The 19,891-nt window shown below is 38.5% G+C and overlaps 2 protein-coding genes across 2 annotated transcripts in view; both read left to right on the top strand.

Annotated features, from left to right (window-relative positions):
* Positions 1-19,891, top strand: part of LOC105923620 (transmembrane protease serine 9) — a 283,180-nt gene that overhangs the window by 119,779 nt on the left and 143,510 nt on the right. The window lies entirely within an intron of this gene.
* On the top strand, positions 5,822-14,021 carry LOC118556571 (tryptase gamma-like). The gene is made up of 4 exons (XM_036148755.1): positions 5,822-6,000; positions 8,630-8,883; positions 8,985-9,082; positions 13,323-14,021. The coding sequence occupies exons 1-4, from the start codon at positions 5,909-5,911 to the stop codon at positions 13,617-13,619; spliced, it is 741 nt and encodes a 246-aa protein (XP_036004648.1). The 5' UTR covers positions 5,822-5,908; the 3' UTR covers positions 13,620-14,021.

Below are 19,891 nucleotides of genomic sequence, written 5' to 3'. Positions count from 1 at the left end.
GTAGAACCTCTTAAATATTTGCTCTGTTATGGTGTTGTGCACGGTGTCAAGTACAATGCCCTAAAAATCCACATAATGTTTGTAAAAATAAAAGAATATCAGGAGCTGTCTGTTCCTGATTTCTTATTATTTCTGTGGAAAATTTCTCGAGGCAACAGATGAGATCAATATCTTGGACACTACCTCACTAGTGATCTCTTAGACAATAGAGACTTGTACAGACAGTGATGCAATCTTTATGTGTAGGCAAATGTACTCGTACGCAAGTTTTGCATGTCCTCAAGTAATGTTAAAATTGCATTGTTCAAAGCATGCATGCATAATTTGACTGTGGCCTACACGGATGACTAGAGGCTAATATTGAGACCTCTAAGGCACAGTGGTTCCTGTGAGATGTTTGATAATTGTGGAATTATCATGTGTTTACAGCAGTTATTAGGAACCGAATCTATAGTTTTATGTGTAGAATAATCATCCAGCAGAACTGCACCATACAATCCCTGGTCTGTCCCAGGATCAACTCAGTCAGGTTTACATCTAAAATGTGGAGCCACTGGCATTTCTGCCTCTATGTATAAATGATCTACTTTATTATTATTATAGCTGTCTTTTTATTCTTCTACTATGGACCAGGTTTCAGTGTCTTTAATAATGTTTAAAATAAAAAAGATTAAAAGGAATGTTATTTAGCAAAATATTCAGTCTCAAGGGTTAAAATATGAATACGTTTTATGAGACAGATATGGATGTTGGGAAAGTTCCTGCATAATTTTAGTTATCTCTCACATTTTCCCCTTTAAGCAATATTGCCACTTCCTGATTTCTTATCCTGTTTATTTACATATTACTGGAATTTTCCCTAACTTCAGAGATGGATATATATTAATTTTCCTTCATTAAATTAAAATCCATGAGTCCTTTTTATTAAGCATATTTTTTTTTCAAATTCATTCTAATTAAACATAAACAAAGGATAAATAAACCTGCTTATACCGTATATATAAAAGAGGTGAGTTGTTGCAATGTCACTGAGCAGGTGACTCTTTGTAGGCGTATTTATTAAGCTGTATGTTGGGTATTTAAACCAGAGCAGATCGACTGGAGGTAACTCACAGCGATGGCGTTCAACAAGCTGATCTGGGTGGTGGCTTTGCTGACTCTGCTGATAAAAGGTAAGAATCTCTGCAGACAAGGATGACTAAATGAAGCTGCCTTCTACAACCGTCTTCTGGAGTGTTTAAAATTAGCTTTAATGCCTGAATTATTCAGTTCAATTAAATTTTATTTATATAGTGCCAATTCACAACATATGTCATCTCTATTATTTGGGGATTTATTTGACTACAGACTGATGAGGTGAACTGACCCGATGCAGTTAAAGTTTTTTTCTACTGAAGGGCTTATGTGTGGGGGCCTTCTGAAGCTGTCTTTTGTGTGCAGTTCTAGTAGTTTTGTCACTAGAAATGCAATATGCATAACTGCTGTCACATGCCTATTGCATATTTTTTCACATCATTATGGAAATTAGCTGCTGTCTTTTCTGTAAATATAACTTGAATATTTCCTTTTATACCCGAATATGCAATCTTATCAATAACTGTGCAATACTTACTCTGGTTTTAAGTTTTACTTTTAGTTTGGCCTTTCTAATAAATTCATTTTCTGTGGCTTCATAGATAACTTTAGCCTGTTTTTTCATTACTAATTTAGCATATAACTCTATGTGTTACTTTCTACTGTCATGTCTGAAATTTCCCATTGTGGGACAATAAAGGAATACTTAATCTTCTCCTTATTTTTTCAAGATATCTGCTTTTCTAGTAGTTCTGGATCTATACCCTCTGTTTTGTTTTACTTTTAACTCTTTCTTCTACTTTTTGTGTCAAGTGCAGAAGGGTAAATAAATAACAATGAATTTGTCTCTAGCCACTTTTGCACAATTTTACAATATTTAAATTTTAGGAACATCCCCATAGTTAGGATAGTTTTTGTTAAGGTATAACTTTATTATATTTACTGCTGCTGTATTGAATTTGCTCTTTGTGTTTTTAATTGATATAATTTTTCCCAAAATCTGAAGTATTGAATTGTATTATTTGTTTTCACATACAAATTAAATGTTAAAACCAAGGAGGTGATGCATGGAACAAAAATGGATTTATAATCTTTAAATATATTTTTCATGCAACCCAATTACGGCTTAAGAAACTGTCAACAAGGTCCAGAGGTTTTCATTCATAGACCTTAGAGAACATTGTCAGAGCCGATAAACCAATATGTCCTAATAATGCGTTTAGCAGATAATGTTACCTTCCTGGGAAACAGGTGTCATTTGCTGAGTAAATAATACTGCTATATGCAGGAGCACCGTATAGGGAAGAAAAGTTAAGACAGTTTGAAGGAAACTAATGATAAACATCTTAAACCTAGATTTAATTGTGTGTATTTAAAAAAAATTAGCTGGTTCCTAATAATTTTTAGCTAGTTATTGCAGAAGGTCAAAAGCCACTTGTTGCTCTAGAACTGCAGGCTGTAGATCCCTGGCCCAGTTTTTTTTTCTCACACTCAGAACACAACAAAATACCTGACAGTACATCAAGTATTTAAACACAAAGATAGAATTCACAAAAAGTGGCTAACCTACTGTGAAGTGACCCATACAGTGTTGTATGATTCATTATATCTCCCAGGATCTGTCTTGTTACCTGTTTTGTATTAGTTCAGCCAAAGGGACTGTGGCTTCTTTTTGTCAATTTGCAGAATTAACTTCCCTGCTGGTATCTGAATTTCCCCCATGGTGGGGCGATGAAGAGTATTTCAATTCAGTTTTAATTGTCTATTGTTTGGTAAAAAAAAAAATGCTACAGAATGATACATTATTCTCTCATGTTTTTCAGAGTGTGACTCACAGCTATCAGGTAAGTAAAATCTAAATGAAACCACTCCATAATTTCCCCATTGAGGGACTTATTCTTTTTTTGTTGCTGTTACTCTTTAGAGAGGTTTGCTCTGATTGGTGGGTTATAGAGCAGTCAGATAATCCAGGAGTTTCTGTTTTTTTCTCATTCTCAATTCTTCTTATTTGGAACACAAACATTAGTTTTGGATTGATACTATTATTCTCTAATTTTGATGTACTGTAGTGGGGGGGGGGGGGCAGTCAGAATTTAGGGGGGTCCATTGCACCCCCCTCTAGTTCTGACCCTGAGGTAAGTTCTGAGGTAACTGAAGTCACAGATGAGACAAAATGCTTACAGGGGAAAAAAGGTGAAAGAAAAAGGAGAGGGAAGGGTAAGAGCAATATAACATCCTCGGGGTCTGCTTCTACACCTGCAGAGAGAGATATAAAAAGAACAGCAAAACCAACTGATAAAGTATTAGGTATAAACAACCAATGCCTTGATACCATCACTGAAGAATATATATATAGTACTGTATTTTTCGCACTACAAGGTACACTTAAAATCCTTAATTTTTCACAAAAATGTATGGTGCTACTTATATACGGTTACTGACAGAGTTTATGTGGTTCAATGCTCTCAAACATCTGTTAAAATGTGTAAGTATGACTTTGGTTAGCAAAGAAGCCATATTAATGGATATTCGGAGCACTACAGTACCATAGACATTATATATGTCTGTGGGCCTAGCAGCTGGCAGCGTCCAATGGGGCGTCTACGTATATAATGTCTATGGACTCCTCCACCTTATTTGAATATACGAAACGGGAATAAAAAAAGGAGCTGAAATAAAAACTGACCAGGAACATCCAGGAAATACTTAAGTAGCTTTACAAAATAAGAATGTCACAAAATAAGAAAGTAAATAAATTAATGAATGAATCTAAATAACTAAATATAAACACAAATAAATGAAAAAAATAAAAATAAATAATTGAATAAAAATAAATAGATAAAAAATATATAATCCATTAAATATTAAATGTCAAAACACACAAAAAAATTATTAATTAATTTTTCCCTGTTTGATTTCATATGGAAATTTATTTTTTGGATGGATCATTTGTTAATATATGATCAATAACAGTATTCATTAATTAATGAATAAAACGGCTCTCCATAGAGCAGCTGCAACTGAGATAAGTGAAAAAAATAGCAAATACACACATAACAGAGTAAACTAAAATGCACACACTTATTTTAGAATACAGTCCTACATTGTTTATATTAATTATTTTTTAACCAAAACAAACTCATTATCTGTAACTTAAATCCTAAATAAAAAAAACAAGATATAAATGTAGTGAGATTTATAGTTACATTTACATTACATTTATATCTTGTTTTTCTTTTAATGTTTTGCTTTACCCCATCTGTGTGGCCGTTCTGTCTCCGTTTCTTTTCACCCTTTACACCTCGGACTTCACCTACAACACGGACAGCTGCCACCTTCAGAAGTTCTCTGATGACTCGGCCATTGTGGGCTGTGTGTCTGAGGGGAACGAGCTGGAGTACCGGTCGGTCATCATGGACTTTGTGAACTGGTTTAAGAAGAACCATCTTTGTTTAAACACCAGCAAAACCAAGGAGATGGTGATCGACTACAGGAGAAGACCCCCACCTCACTCACCTGTGAACATCCAGGGGCAGGACATAGAAACTGTGGAGAGTTTCAAATACCTGGGTGTTCACGTCAATAATAAACTGGACTGGACTCATAACACCGACGCTCTGTATAAGAAGGGCCAGAGCCGCCTCCACCTCCTGAGGAGGCTGAGGTCCTTTGGAGTGAGCAGGCCTCTGCTAAAAACTTTCTATGACTCTGTGGTGGCCTCAGCCCTCCTCTACGCTGTTGTCTGCTGGGCTCCTGGCAGTGCAGAGCGGGACAGAAAGAGGCTGAACAAGCTGGTGAGGAAGGCCACTTCTGTCCTGGGCTGCACTCTGGACTCAGTGGAGGAAGTGGCTGAGAGGAGGGTGTTGTCCAAGCTCACATCCATCATGGACAACACCTTCCACCCCCTGCACCAGACTGTAGAGGAGCTGAGCAGCTCCTTTAGTGATAGGCTTAGACATCCTGTCTGTAAAAAGGAGCGCTACCGCAGGTCATTCATTCCTGCTGCCATCAGATTATACAATGCTGCACTATAACTGTAACCACAACTGTAATAACTAATGTGCAATAACTAATGTGCAATAATCTATTTAATACACTGTACTACAACCCGTGCAATAATCCTGAAGTAGTAACTTCTACTGCTATCACCACCTGAACATAAGTCAGTACACATGTATGTATGTATGCATGTATGTATATGCACATATATACGTGTAGGTACGGATGTATGTAGGCGTATAGGTATATGTATAAGTATGTATATATGTTTTTATATATATATATATATATATATATATATATATATATATATATATATATATATATATATATATATATATATATAGATCACTATGATAGTAAATATGCCCATTCCTATTTCTTTTGTATTCTTTTGATCCATTGTGTATATGAAGATTCACTGTATATAACTGAATGCACCTTCCCTACTCTGCACCTTCTTGTATGAGCCGATGTGGCAAGTGAATTTCTCCATTGTGAGATCAATAAAGACTATCTTATCTTATCTACAGCCATCACACTTATCTAAATGGTTGTATCACTGAATTACCACATAACGAACATCCAAGACAGCTGGGACATTATTTTGTACAAATGAACGCATCATTTTAACAAATTCTTTGAGATTTCAGTTTTTTGAGATAAAGTATTGAATGACATCTGTGCAAATTAAGTTGCACAAATAGTTTTGTGAAAGATGATTCATTGTTTTCACCTGTGTCCTCTTTCTCCAGCCGTAGTCTGTGGACAGGCCCCACTAGGTTCTCGTATTGTGGATGGATTTTCGGTGACATCAGCTGGTGAGTGGCCATGGATGGCGAGCTTGCAGAAGAATGGCCTGCATGTGTGTGGAGGGACACTGGTGTCCGAGACCTATGTGCTGACAGACGCCAGATGCTTCTCAGGGTAAGCTGAAGCTGAGGACACCTGTTTGGTGTGTGGTCCATTTGACCAATGACCTGATGAGAGAAAAAATGTAAACATTAGATGTTATTACCATTACGAAGTTCATATCAGTCCATTAAATAATAATTCAGAAGTATTAAACGTTTTCATTTATGCAAATGCTGGTGAGATTCTCAGTCATCCAGGTCATGGTCATTCCAAAAAAAGGTAAAAAAAACAAAGCAACTGGACTGTGGTGTATGTAGTTCAGTGCAGTGAGGAATGTTCTGATCTTTATATTGGAGAAACCAAACAACCTCTCCACAGACGCATGGCTCAACACAGGAGAGCTACCTCCTCAGGACAAGACTCTGCTGTCCACCTACACCTTAAGGACAAAGGACATTCTTTTGAGGACCAAAATGTTCACATTTTGGACAAAGAAGACAGATGGTTTGAAAGGGGTGTGAAGGAAGCCATCTACGTTAAGAGAGAAAAAACAACTTTGAACAGAGGAGGAGGCCTTAGGTTTCAACTCTCAAAAACTTACAACACAGCTATAGGATTAATTCCGGCCAACCATCACCTTAACTCTCACCCTCATTCGGGTGATCAAAACATTGTTCCTTTAAGCCAAGCCAATAACAACCCTAACGACTCCTCGTTACAGAGGAGTGGACCAATTTCGTTCCATTCTGCTGGCTTAATGGCTTTAACGACCGCACATTACTAAAGGGGGGACATGTTTCGATTATTTTGCATGTTATCAAAGCCATTACAAGGCCTTTGTTTGCCAATTGTATAAAGCTTTTTACTCCACATTACTCCAGACTTTTTGAATTGAGAGAGCTTCCTGGAGAGGAAGCGAAACGTCTTCAACTTCGGAAAACAAGTCCAGTTGCTTTGTTTTTAACCTTTTTTTGGAATTTATGCAAACCCATGAAAATTCACCATCGACCATTGTTTTAAACATGACAGACATGGGTGAGAGTCATCCAGTCAATTCAATTAAATTCTATTAATATAGCAGCAATTCATGAAACATGTCATCTCAAGGCACTTTCAAAAGTCAAATTAAATCAGATTATACAGATTTGTGAAAAGAATTTCCTCTCTAAGGAAACCCAGCAGGTTGCATCAAGTCTCTCCAAGCAGCATTCACTCCTCCTGAAAGAGCGTAGAGCCACAGTGGACAGTCGTCTGCATTGTTGATGGCTTTGCAGCAATCCCTCATACTGAGCATGCATGAAGCGACAGTGGAGAGGAAAACTCCCCTTTAACAGGGAGGAGAACCTCCAGCAGAACCAGAACCAGGCTCAGTGTGAACGCTCATCTGCCTCCACCCACTGGGACTTAGAGAAGACAGAGCAGAGACACAGAAAACACAGAAGCTCACATTGACCCAGGAGTACTTTCTATGTTAGATGGTAATAGTGGATGATCTGCCTCCCCTGATGATGTCACAGCTAACAGAACGCCAGACCAGGTGTTCCTACTATGAAGAGAAAAATGACAGAGATCAAAAAGGTAAAAGTTGAAATAACAACAAACAATGCAAATTGGAAAACAGTAGTAGAACTCAGCAGAGTGAGAGGAATAGACCCTGATGTCCTCCAGTAGCCTAAGCCTATAGCAGCATAACTATAGAGGTAGCTAAGGGTAACATAAGCCACTTTAACTATAAGCTTTGTCTAAAATAAAAAAGTTTTAAGATTAGTCTTAAAAGTAGACGGGGTGTCTGCCTCACGGACCAAAACTGGGAGTTGGTTCCACAGGAGAGGAGCCTGATAGCCAAAGGATCTGCCTCCCATTCTACTTTTAGAGACTCTAGGAACCACCAGCAGACCTGCAGTCTGAGAGCGAAGTGCTCTGTTAGGAACATACGGGGTAATCAGAGCTCTGATATATGATGGAGCTTGATTATTAAGGGCTTTATACATGAGAATGAGAATTCTAAATTATATTCTTTGTTTAACAGGACGCCAATGAAGGGAAGCTAAAATTGGAGAAATATGACCCTTCAAAATAAAAGCTATGTTTTGCCTGTGTAAAAAAGCTGATTTTTCTCCTTTGTACATCAACATATTGGAGCAGCTGGGCTTGTAAAAACAAAAAAGTAAAAAAAAAACTCTGAACCAGCAATAATGTTTACAATGTTCCATGTATGCTTTTACTTTGAAGTCTCGATACCTAGGAGAAGACAGGAAGATGCTGTGCCATAAAGAGTTAATTTCAGTTGGAAATAAATGCCCAGAGACCCCTTAGTTTAGAGAATTTGTTCAGTTTAAATCACAGCAACGCAGAAATTAGCACCTCTTTGACAGCCTTAATTTTTTACTCCACTATGGCCGAGTCTATAACAAAGGCTGCACGTATGTGACGTCAGTGATGCGGGGGACCCTAAAACTCCGACAGAGTTTTTAGAAATCCCTACTTTTGCCAGTGTCAGAATCATCGGATCTTAGGCGAGTAAAATTCCATTTAAGTGTGGATGAAAGGTATAACCACATAAAAATGCATCCTTTTCCACTCAGCTACATGTGTACTAGGCCTGATCTTTGGGAAGCGGAATCCAGTTGCAGCATTTTTAAACTGGTGAGATGTGTAAATATCTGTTCAGGACTAATTCTGTCCATCTTTTATTCCTCAGCTCCATCAATTTGCTTGACTGGACAGTCAGGTTGGGTCGTCTAACACAGAATGGAGCTAATCCATCTGAGATGTTGTTTAATGTAGTAAATATCCATATGAGCAGCCTGACAGGAAACAACATTGCAGTGCTCAAGCTGTCACCCCCACCCACCATAAACGACTACATCCAGCCCATCTGCTTGGGTAACAGAAGAACATTCCCTGTAGGATCAGAATGTTGGGCTGTCGGGTGGAGCTCTGGAAGAGGAGGAGGTATGAGAGAATGGTTAATATTTGTGCAATTATATCATGAGGAGCAATGCAAATCAGGCTAATTTACCAGAAATGAGTTTTATTATTCTCCCCAACTTTAGAGGAGCAAGCTCTGCAGCAGATTCAGACGATAGTGCAAGATTGCGGCGATGCATCAACAGCTGATATCATGTGCACACGATTATTTACTCAGGAGCAGGTACACAATCATGTTTGTTAACTGTGGGTTATGTAGCTTTTTGTCTTGTTTTCCAGCATTATGAAACCTGATTGAAGCTGCTACGTTTGTGTTGAACTTACAATTTCAATAGAAAAGGAAGAAGCGAAGTTCAGAAACAGAATTTTCCATTTTGTCTGAACAGTTATAAATAGGTGTAGCTGCACATTTTGTGTAGAAGAGCATGCAGTGATGTGCACCTGTTATCCATTGTGCCTATGGTGCTCACCACTGCCCCTATCTGTGTGGCATGGTACTTTCTGCTGCACCCCATACGTTTGTTTCACCTCCTATGACAAATTAGACAGACTATGTCACAGATTCATTAAATATATTAGTCAAACTAAAACATAAGCATGTGCAGTACATGGGTAATCTTACATGTATATTGGCAATATAAAGAGAGAGAGAGAAGTGGGCATGCTCCAACTGCCAGCGATCAGTGCCTGGGTTTTTTCTGCATGGAGTGGGCATGTTCTGGCTGTGCATCCCTGGATTCTCTCTGGGTTCTTGGGCTTCCTCCCATAATCCAAAAACACGACTTTTAGGTGTATTGGTCTTTCTAAATTGGCCATACCTGTGAGTGGGAATGTATGGTTGTTTGTCCCATGTGTCTCTGAGTTGCACTGTGATGGAGGGACATTCTGTCCAAGGTGGACCCTGTCTCTCGGCTAATGATTGCTGGAAATTGGCACAAGCCTCCGTGTGACCACACGGACCAGCAGGTGCAAATATTGGATGGATGGATGACTGACTGTGTGCAACACAACCCCATAAGAGGGGAGGCACAGCTCCCCACTGCCTCATCTTACCCCTATCCAGTATATTTGGACAGATGATGCATAAACTCAGCAATTTTGACTATAAAAATTTAGAAATCGAACAGAAAACGCATTTAAAGAACAGACAAGTTTGATTTATTGCTGACATTTTACTTGTCATGAAGACATATGAGGCACTGCCTCACCAGCCTACCTCCCTTGACTAGACATCACTGCTCAGATGTGTGGCCAAACATAAAATGACTCAAACATTTTTTTTTTGTTGGCAAACAGATATTTAGAGAGACTTTGGTTAAAACGTATTATTCTGTCACTTACAATGGTTGCCAACTGGGAATATCAATATTTTCTAAGATGATTAATGGTTTTAAACTTCCGCTTGTCTAAATCTTTGAATGTACTGCAGATGATAACAGAGCTGTGCACATTCTCAGATATCTAGGTCATGACAACAGCAAACGTGCTTAAAACGGAGCCAACTGGACTTTCATTCAGTTTTTCTGAAGTTTATGATACATACTCAGTCTGATCATGTTTCAGGTGACTAATTCAATTCAATTTTATTTATATAGAGCCAATTCACAACACATGTCATCTCAAGGCTCTTTACAAAGTCAGACTCCATCAGATCCTCCAGGTTGGTCAGAAAGTTTCCTCTCTAAGGAAACCCAGCAGGTTGCATCAAGTCTCTCCAAGCAGCATTCACTCCTCCTGAAAGAGCGTAGAGCCACAGTGGACAGTCGTCTGCATTGCTGATGGCTTTGCAGCAATCCCTCATACTGAGCATGCATGAAGCGACAGTGGAGAGGAAAACTCCCCTTTAACAGGGAGGAGAACCTCCAGCAGAACCAGAACCAGGCTCAGTGTGAACGCTCATCTGCCTCCACCCACTGGGGCTTAGAGAAGACAGAGCAGAGACACAGAAAGCACAGAAGCTCACATTGACCCAGGAGTACTTTCTATGTTAGATGGTAATAGAGGATGATCTGCCTCCCCTGGATGATGTCACAGCTAACAGAACGCCAGACCAGGTGTACCTTCTATGAAGAGAAAAAAGACAGAGAGCAAAAAGGTAAAAGTTGAAATAACAACAAACAATGCAAATTGGAAAACAGTAGTAGAACTCTAAAGAGTGAGTGGAATAGACCCTGATGTCCTCCAGTAGCCTAAGCCTATAGCAGCATAACTACAAAGATAGCTAAGGGTAACATAAGCCACTCTAACTATAAGCTTTGTCAAAAAAGAAAGTTTTAAGATTTGTCTTAAAAGTAGACGGGGTGTCTGCCTCACAGACCAAAACTGGGAGTTGGTTCCACAGGAGAGGAGCCTGATAGCTAAAGGATCTGCCTCCCATTCTACTTTTAGAGACTCTAGGAACAACCAGCAGACCTGCAGTCTGAGAGCGAAGTGCTCTGTTAGGAACATACAGGGTAATCAGAGCTCTGATATATGATGGAGCCTGATTATTAAGGGCTTTATACGTTAGAAGAAGAATTTTAAATTCTATTCTTGATTTAACAGGAAGCTAATGAAGGGAAGCTAAAGTAGGATAAATATGATCCCTCTTGTTGATTTTCATCAGAACTCTTGCTGCAGCATTTTGGATCAGCTGAAGGCTTCAAACTGCACTTTGTGGACTTCCTGATAGTAAAGAATTACAATAGTCCAGCCTTGAAGTAACAAGTGCATGGACTAGTTTTTTAGCGTCACTACTAGACAGAAAATTTCTAATTTTGGCAATATTCCTGAGGTGAAAAAGGTATTCCCGGAAACCTGTTTAATATGGGATTTAATTTATATGTCCTGGTAAAAAATAACACCAAAATTCTTCACTTATTCTACACTACACTATCCATCAAGATTAACTTATTGATTAAGAAGTATATCTTTGAGGACTCTTGTCCAAAGATTACAACTTCGGTCTTGTCAGAATTTAAATGCAGAAAATTTAAAGTCATCCAGCTTCTGATGTCATCAAGACAAGACTGCAGTCGAAGTAATTGTTTGGATTCATCAGAATTTATGGATAAATATAGCTGAGTGTCATCAGCATAACAGTGGAAATTAATCCCATGCTGTCTGATAATTTTACCAATCAGAAGCATATATATATATATATATATATATATATATATATATATATATATATATATATATATATATATATATATAGTAAAGAGAATTGGTCCAAGGACTGAACCCTGTGGTACTCCACAAGTGACCTTAGAGTTTGAAGAAGATTTATTATTAACATGAACAAACTGGAATCTGTCAGACAGATAAGATTTAAACCAGCCTAATGCTTTTCCCTTAATCCCCACAGTATGTTCAAGTCTTTCTAGGAGAATATTGTGATCAAATGTATCAAATGCAGCATTGAGATCTAACAGGACAAGTACAGACACAAGTCCATTATCTGAGGCCATGAGAATATCATTAGTGACCTTCACTAGAGCTGTTTCAGTGCTATGATGAGCTCTGAAGCCTGACTGAAACTCCTCAAGTAGGTAATTGCTTTGTAAATGTTCACAAAGTTGATTAGCAACTACTTTCTCTTTTCCAATTTTAGATAGGAAAAGAAGATCAGATATAGGTAACAACAGGGAGGAAAACAGATAGAGCTTCATACTTTAGACCTTGTGCTGACATGTTTCATAAATTGGCAATATATAAATAAAATTTAATTGAATTGTCAACATGAATGTTAAAATACCCCATTATAATAACCTTGTCAGTGTTTAACACCAAATCAGGAGAGGTTTTTTTGCTTAGCAGTTTTTATGAGGGAAACCAAGGGTTAGATGTTCAAAATAATTGTAGTTATTAATTGGCCTAGGACTAATTAATAAATAAGACTGAAAGATTGTTGCTACTCCTCCTTCTCTTCCTGTAGTTCTGGGAATGTGGAAATTTAAATAATTGGAAGGAGTTTACTTACGTAGTGCTAATTATTAATTACCTTTACTAATGTAGTGCTCTTGTAGTCAGGTTTCTGTGAGACAAATCAATCAATCAGAAACCAATTCATTAACTAATTAAGGCTTTGAAGAGAGAGACCTTATATTTAATAAACCACATTTAATTGTTTTATTTTTTGGTTCAAGGTGAGTCGTATTGATTTTTATGAGATTATTATGATTAGCTCCTTTTAAATGAATTTAGTTTTGGCCGTGGGAAAGACACTATTTCAATGGGGTAAAGGGTGGGTAAGACCAAGTACTTCAATCACATCAAGCAATAGCTTCTAACAACCCAGGGGAGTAATGGGTGCGTCTTTGCATCTGACCTGGAATGTGCCTAGGAGGATGTGCCTCCATGTGCTTAAAAACAGCAACACTCCAACTACTGGATGCTCAGTGTGAAAACCTGAGCAAAGGTCTGGTTGCCTTCAATTTAAACCTATACGTTATAGCAGATGATATGTTTTCCCTCTGTTTCAGGGTGACTATGGTGGCCCACTCATGTGCAAGGACAACGGTACATGGTTCCAGACAGTGGTCCTTTCATTTGTAAACACCATCAGCCCAGCTGCGCCCATGATGACCTTTGAAAAATTGGACCGTTTTCAGTCCTTCCTGGAAGACATGTCTCTAGTCAATAGCAGCAGCATTTCTCTGTCTCCCGTCTTACTCCTAGGCCATCTTCTTCTCTTTGCTTTATGCATCCAAGCCTTCACACAGGAAACCTTTATGCTGTCTGGTTTACAAGATGTGGAACAGGCAGAGAAAAACAAGTGAAGGGTTTTTATTTTAGTCCTGATTTCTCTCAGATGACATAGAGTTGATCTCTGCCTTTGGTTAATTAATTCAGATCTAAAGGATCAGAAGCATTTGGCAGAAAATCAATTCAATCAGGAAACATTTTCATTCACAGAAGAAACTAAAAACATGAAGTAAAAATAATTTCCTAGTCTAAAACTTACAAAGTTTTATATTTTAAATAAAGGCAGTATGCCATCACTGCATCGGATCAAAGGTCAACCAATAGGAATCAACTCGTGAAGGATGAAAGCTTTAAATCATATCCAGACATCTTGAAGTGTGACTCTTCTTTACCTAATATTTTTTTCAGATTGTAATCATGTCCTATGTTTCTTTTTTTCCTAAGATATAATCACTTGATAAATTTTATTAACCACAGGTTTCACAGATATATATATATATATATATATATATATATATATATATATATATATATATATATATATATATATATATACAATATATATATAGGATATATATAGGGACAATTGGCTTTTCCTGGTAGTGGTATACAGTAGGTTACTTTAATCAAACATTTTCAAAGTGTATTTTTTCACTATGAACAGACTACTTAAAATCAAGTATTGTCTGCTTCTCCTTTCTTATCCTGACAAAAATAACGAATCAACGATATTAAAGCTGCCCATATTTGCCACGGCAAAGGAGTAACCAGCACCTTCTGCTGGGGAATATAAACTATATTCATTCTTTGGTGCTTTATACACCTTTACAGACAGGCATATTTTGGTATGTGGCTCCAAGTACCTGACACTGATGTGATAAAATGTTTCATCTGACTATAAAACAGCAAATGAAGATGCTGTTTAAATTGATCTTTTTTTTTTCCAACTTTGTTTATTGAACATTTTGAACATAAGAAAGACATTGTTGGGACAAATTCAAAGTATCAATACAATCTCGATGTCACAGATCTGTCAACCCCCAATCCACCCTGACCGCCTACCCCACCCACAGGCCAAAAAATAAATAAATAAACAAATGGGGGGGAAAAAATTATAAATAAATAAAAAGTATAAAGAGTAAAACAGATAAAAAAAGGGTAGACATGAATGTAAATGTAGATAGATAAGTAGAGATCATGTTAGGCATTCAAGTATCCTCAGGGTCAAGAAGATTCAAAGAGTCAAAATACCTAAGAAAAGGGTCCCATGTAGCCTGAAATAACTTGATGGAGCCTCTAAGAGAAAACCTCAATTTCTCTACTTTGAGGTTGTAAAGCACCTCTCGAATCCAGCGGGCATGTGAAGGGGGTTGAGAATCTTTCCAGTTAAGTAAGATCAACCTACGAGCTAAAAGCGTGGTAAATGCTAAAGCCCGCTCCATTCCTTTAGGCAAGTTAGAAGCAGGGGTGATGCCAAAGATTGCAGACATTGGATTGGAGACTACTCGGGACATGACCAAAACATGTGTAAGTGATTGGCAGGCGAGAGTTTACATCTGCCACAGGCATCATTTACAGAAAAGTAAATTTTTGCTAGTCGTGAATTGGTATAATGAGCACTGTAAACAACTTTGCATTGAATAAGTCTTGGGCGCAGATGGAAGATGAATAAACTAGAGCCAGTGCAGATGTCCATTGTTGTTCTGTGAATACAATGTTAAGACTCTCCTCCCAAGCTGTTTTAACTGCGTTTGCGGATGTTGAGATTTCTGAGTGTCGAGATACATCCTCTAAGATTAGGATCAATTACAAGAAGAGAGTCTAATAAGGTTTCTGGAGGGCGATTCGGAAAGTAAGGGAACAACTTCTTAACATAGTCACAAACTTGGAAAAAATTAAAAAAGTTTTGTTTTGGAAGATGGTATTTGACAGACAACTGTTCCAAAGAAGAGAAAATGTTTTCAGAATAGAGATCTACTATTGATACCACTATCATGCCAGATTTTATATGCTAAATCTTGGGACGGTTCAAACGTACAGTTTTTAAACAATGATGTCAGGGCGGATGGATTTGAGAGGCCAAGCTGTTTCCTAAACTGATTCCATATTTTCAAAGAAGTGGATGCAACAGGGCAAGTAGTTAAACATTGTAGAGGAAGTTGTGAGCACAAGACTGAACGAAGTGAGAACGGACAAGATTTCCTCTCCAACTGTACACAGACTGGCAAAGGGTCTTCCTCCTTCATCCAAAACAACAATTTCTGTAAATTCACTGCCCAATAATAATATCTTCTCCTTGGGAGACTGTAAAACCGATCTGCAAATTCTGGCAGGCTTCCCAGCCCATAAAAAATTAGAAATCATTGTGTCCAATTTTACAAAAAATTACTTATTTAGAAAAAGTGGAAGATGTTGAAACATGTAAAGAAATTTGGGAAGAATCACCATTCACTAAGCTTATTCGGCCAGCGAGCGAGATGGGTAAAGTTGACCAGCGAGCAAAATCAGCTTCTATCCTCTCCACCAAAGGTGTAAGGTTTACTCTATATAGGTCAGAAAGAGATAGCACAATTTGAATACCCAAGTATCGGAAACCATTATTAGACCAACGGAACGGTACTGTCGAGGGAGGGAGCTTTTATCATTAATGGGCAAAAGTTCGCTTTTTTGGTAATTAAGTTTGTAGCCTGATATGGTGCCAAATTCATTGTTTAGGATAGCGGGAAAAGAAGAAATAGGATCCGAAACATACAACAAAAGGTAATCTGTGTATAGCGAAACTTTATTGACTATATCAAATCTTGTTATGCCCTTAAAGGAGGTCTCTGCATGCAGCCAGAGGGCTAGGGGCTCAATCGCTAAAATAAACAAGAGCGGAGACAGGGGACAGCCCTGTCTGGTACCACGGCTCAAGGGAAAGGAGGAAGAAAGAACATCATTAGTCCGTACTGAAGCTTTGGGTGAAGAATACAGAAGTGTTACCCAATCAACAAAGGTCTTGCCTAATCCAAATTTTGTCAATACCTTGTACAAAAAGCTCCATTCAACCCTGTTGAAGGCCTTCTCGGCGTCGAGGGACACAACGACTTCAGGGATTGTTGCATTAGGGGAAGTGATGATATTGAAAAGCCTCCTGGTGTGGCATGAGGACTGCCCCCGGGCATGAAGCCCGTTTGATCTAGATCGATAATTGAAGGTAGTATCTGCTGTAAGCGTAATGCCAACACTTTAGTTAGGACTTTAAAATCCACGTTCAACAAGGAAATGGGCCTATAGCTGCTACACAATAAGGGATCTTTATCCTTCTTAAGGAGCAACGAAATCGTGGCCTCCGACAGGGTACAAGGGAGCCGGCTAAGAGAGAAGGCCTCGTTTTACACCTCTTTAAGAAAAGGGCTAAGCAAAGTGGAGAAAGCTTTATAATATTCAGTGGTAAACCCATCGGGTCCAGGGGATTTGGATCCTTGAAGACAACCTATGGCAATGTAGTAATTGGGGCACCAAGTCGATCTGCCAATTCTTCATTAATGCAAGGAAAGTTGATTTTATCTAATATATTATCAGGAGAGGGTGGAAGGTTGGATGTAGAGAGAAGTCTCTATACATCTCTGTACATCTAGAAGTCTCTGTTATGCAAGAAGTTTGCCAGCCTTGTCTCCTGGTTCATAAAAAAGTTGTTTAGATTTAAGCAAAGAAGCTCTAACAGAAGTAGTGGAAATTAGATCAAGTTCTGTCTGTAAAGAGAGTCGTTTTAGTGTCAGGATCCGGATTGGCAGCATACTGTACATCCACTTCCTTGATTTCCTTTAAAAGCTCATTAAGGCGAGCAGTTTCAGTTGTTTTTTTTATTAGAAATGTAGGAAATAAGTTGACCTCTCATATAGGCTTTAGATGCTTCCCAAAGGCTACTCCTACTAATATCATGCACATCATTTAATTAAAAAAATAAGGAGATTTGGGTACGTATAAAATCTTGATAACTGTCCTCTGCTAAGAGAACAGAGTTGAATCTCCATTGCCTGAATGGGCTTGACCGGTAGGGTAGTGCCAAATCAAGGGAAACTGGTGCATGATCTGATATTACTATGGTGTGGTAGTCAGTGGAAGCTAAATTTGGAATAAAGCTAAGGTCCATCAGGAAGAAATCTATCCGGGAATAAGAGTGATGAACATGTGAGAAGAAAGGGAAAGCCTTGGTAGAAGGAAATTTATGTCTCCAAGGATCAACCAGACCAAGTCACTGAGAGCACGCAAGTAAAGTTTTTGCTGCCTTCATAACAGGGGCAGGCTTGCTAGAAAAACCGTCTAAGAAAGGGTCCTGGACCAGGACCAAGTATATAGTGATTTTCGACATCCGGAAAGGAAGCAAAAAGTTTAGATATAAAGTGCCTGTCGTCCCAGTTAGGGCCATAAACACAAACAAAGAGAAATGGCATTTCTCGAAGCCTCCCAGAAACCATGACATATCTGCCATTGGGATCTAGGACTGATTTCTCTGGAATGAAAGGAAGGCGTTTACGAAAAATTATTGCAGTGCCCCTGGCCTTCCCATTGAATATTGAGTGGAAAATGTCACCGGTCCACTGTTTCCTAATCCTTTTGATATGACGGTTAAGCATATGGGTCTCCTGGATGAAATAGATACCCCCTTTAAGTTGGTTTAAATGGGTCATTACACGTTGCAATTTAACAGCGTCACCCAACCCCTTCACATTCCAAGAAACAAATTTAAGTGTGGTACTTGCATTTGTTGTCATGTTTCGTGTACTCTTGAGGATATGGAAATGTTACACAGGTTTACAACATGTATCTGGTGGGACCAAGCGTAGAGTAAAAGGTATCTGAAAAGACATGAGTAGGGGAAAGAGAGAGGGGAAAAAAATTAAAAAATAAACCCCATGGCCTAAAGTATCCCATACATACGTGAAAATCCAGTGTCCATTGCACATTGGTGTCAAACACCTTTTAAACTTCCAAGATCCAAAAAGTAGAAACCCCCCAACCATGTGTAAAGCATTCCGATGATAATTATATTAATTCAACCTTTCTTTGTCACAACTTGTTGCACCAGATAAAGTCATCAACGATAATAAAGGCATTGTAGCAAAGACCTGTAAACTAGGCTTATTCAACATTTAAACATATTTATGAAACCAATAACCTTCTTCAAAGTATACAGAAGAAACACTTTGAACATAAACATACAGCCATGATCAAACTGCGGCAAATATTCAAGTCAGAGCTCCGTGATCGTCACTTAGGGACGCTAAAGTCAGTTCACCTCTGGTTCATTCTGTCGACGTTGACGAGATGCAAAGTCTGCAGCTTCCTCTACGGAGGGCAGACGTTTTCTTGATCCGTCGCGTAGCACAACAGTTAGCTTAGCAGGGTACCACAGAGCGGGCTTGTAGCCTAACTCGAACAGCCTCTTCATCACGTCTCGATATTGAGTGTGTTGTTCCAAAACCTCTGGGGCGTAGTACTCAAAGATATGGATAGGTGTATCCTTATATTTCAGCTTGCCCCGTAGCTGTCGGGCAGCCCGTACAACCAGCTCCCGGGTTTGGAAATGATGAAAACAGATCACGACATGCCGTGGCCTACCCGTGGATGCTAGCCTAGCGGGCTGCGTGTGGTGAGCCCTGTCCAGCCTGGGGGTTGGACAGGGGGTTGTTCATCTTTCTTTGGTTTTGGAGGCATGATTCTGCTCCAAATAAGGGCAGGTTATTGCTGGGTTACTTGTTAGGAGTGAAAAAGAGTAAAAAAATCAGTAGAAGTAATAAGTTCGTGGAGCGCTGAAAACTGCGTCTAGTCCATACACAATTTTCTTTCCTGGCTTTAATGCCAGATGTTATTTTTAAGACTTCTTATTGACTTTTTTTCCTCTTAAGCTTCTAAATAAAGAGTTACTCTCAGTTTACTTTAAGTTAATTTTTATTCTCCCCAAAGAACAATGTACTGCACACTCAGCAGTTAGACACAGAAAAAACATACAACAATGTCTTCAACAAAAATCCTGGCATTTATCAGGCTAACAACAGAAGAAATTAAGGATTTTCTCCATCTATTGGTTTTGCAGAGAAGTATTTTATATCTTCATGGGAAAAGTTAAACCTCAGCCTGAAGCGGATGGCTGGGATCAGATTTAATAATCTTTGCTTTCTTTAGTGATCTAATTTTAAAGGGGTCACCAACATTGTCAAGAGGGATATCGGAAATCTTATTAGATTCCCCAACAATGTCCTGCAAACAGCTCTTATTCCTGACTGATAGTGACCTGGGTCAACAGAGAAAAGGTAAGGATGTACTCAATAAGCCAAGATTAAAACAGTTTTATCACAACAGG

Source organism: Fundulus heteroclitus, chromosome 16 (assembly GCF_011125445.2).
Source record: "Fundulus heteroclitus isolate FHET01 chromosome 16, MU-UCD_Fhet_4.1, whole genome shotgun sequence".
NCBI lineage: Eukaryota > Metazoa > Chordata > Actinopteri > Cyprinodontiformes > Fundulidae > Fundulus > Fundulus heteroclitus.
This window is presented reverse-complemented; position numbering and strand designations above follow the sequence as displayed.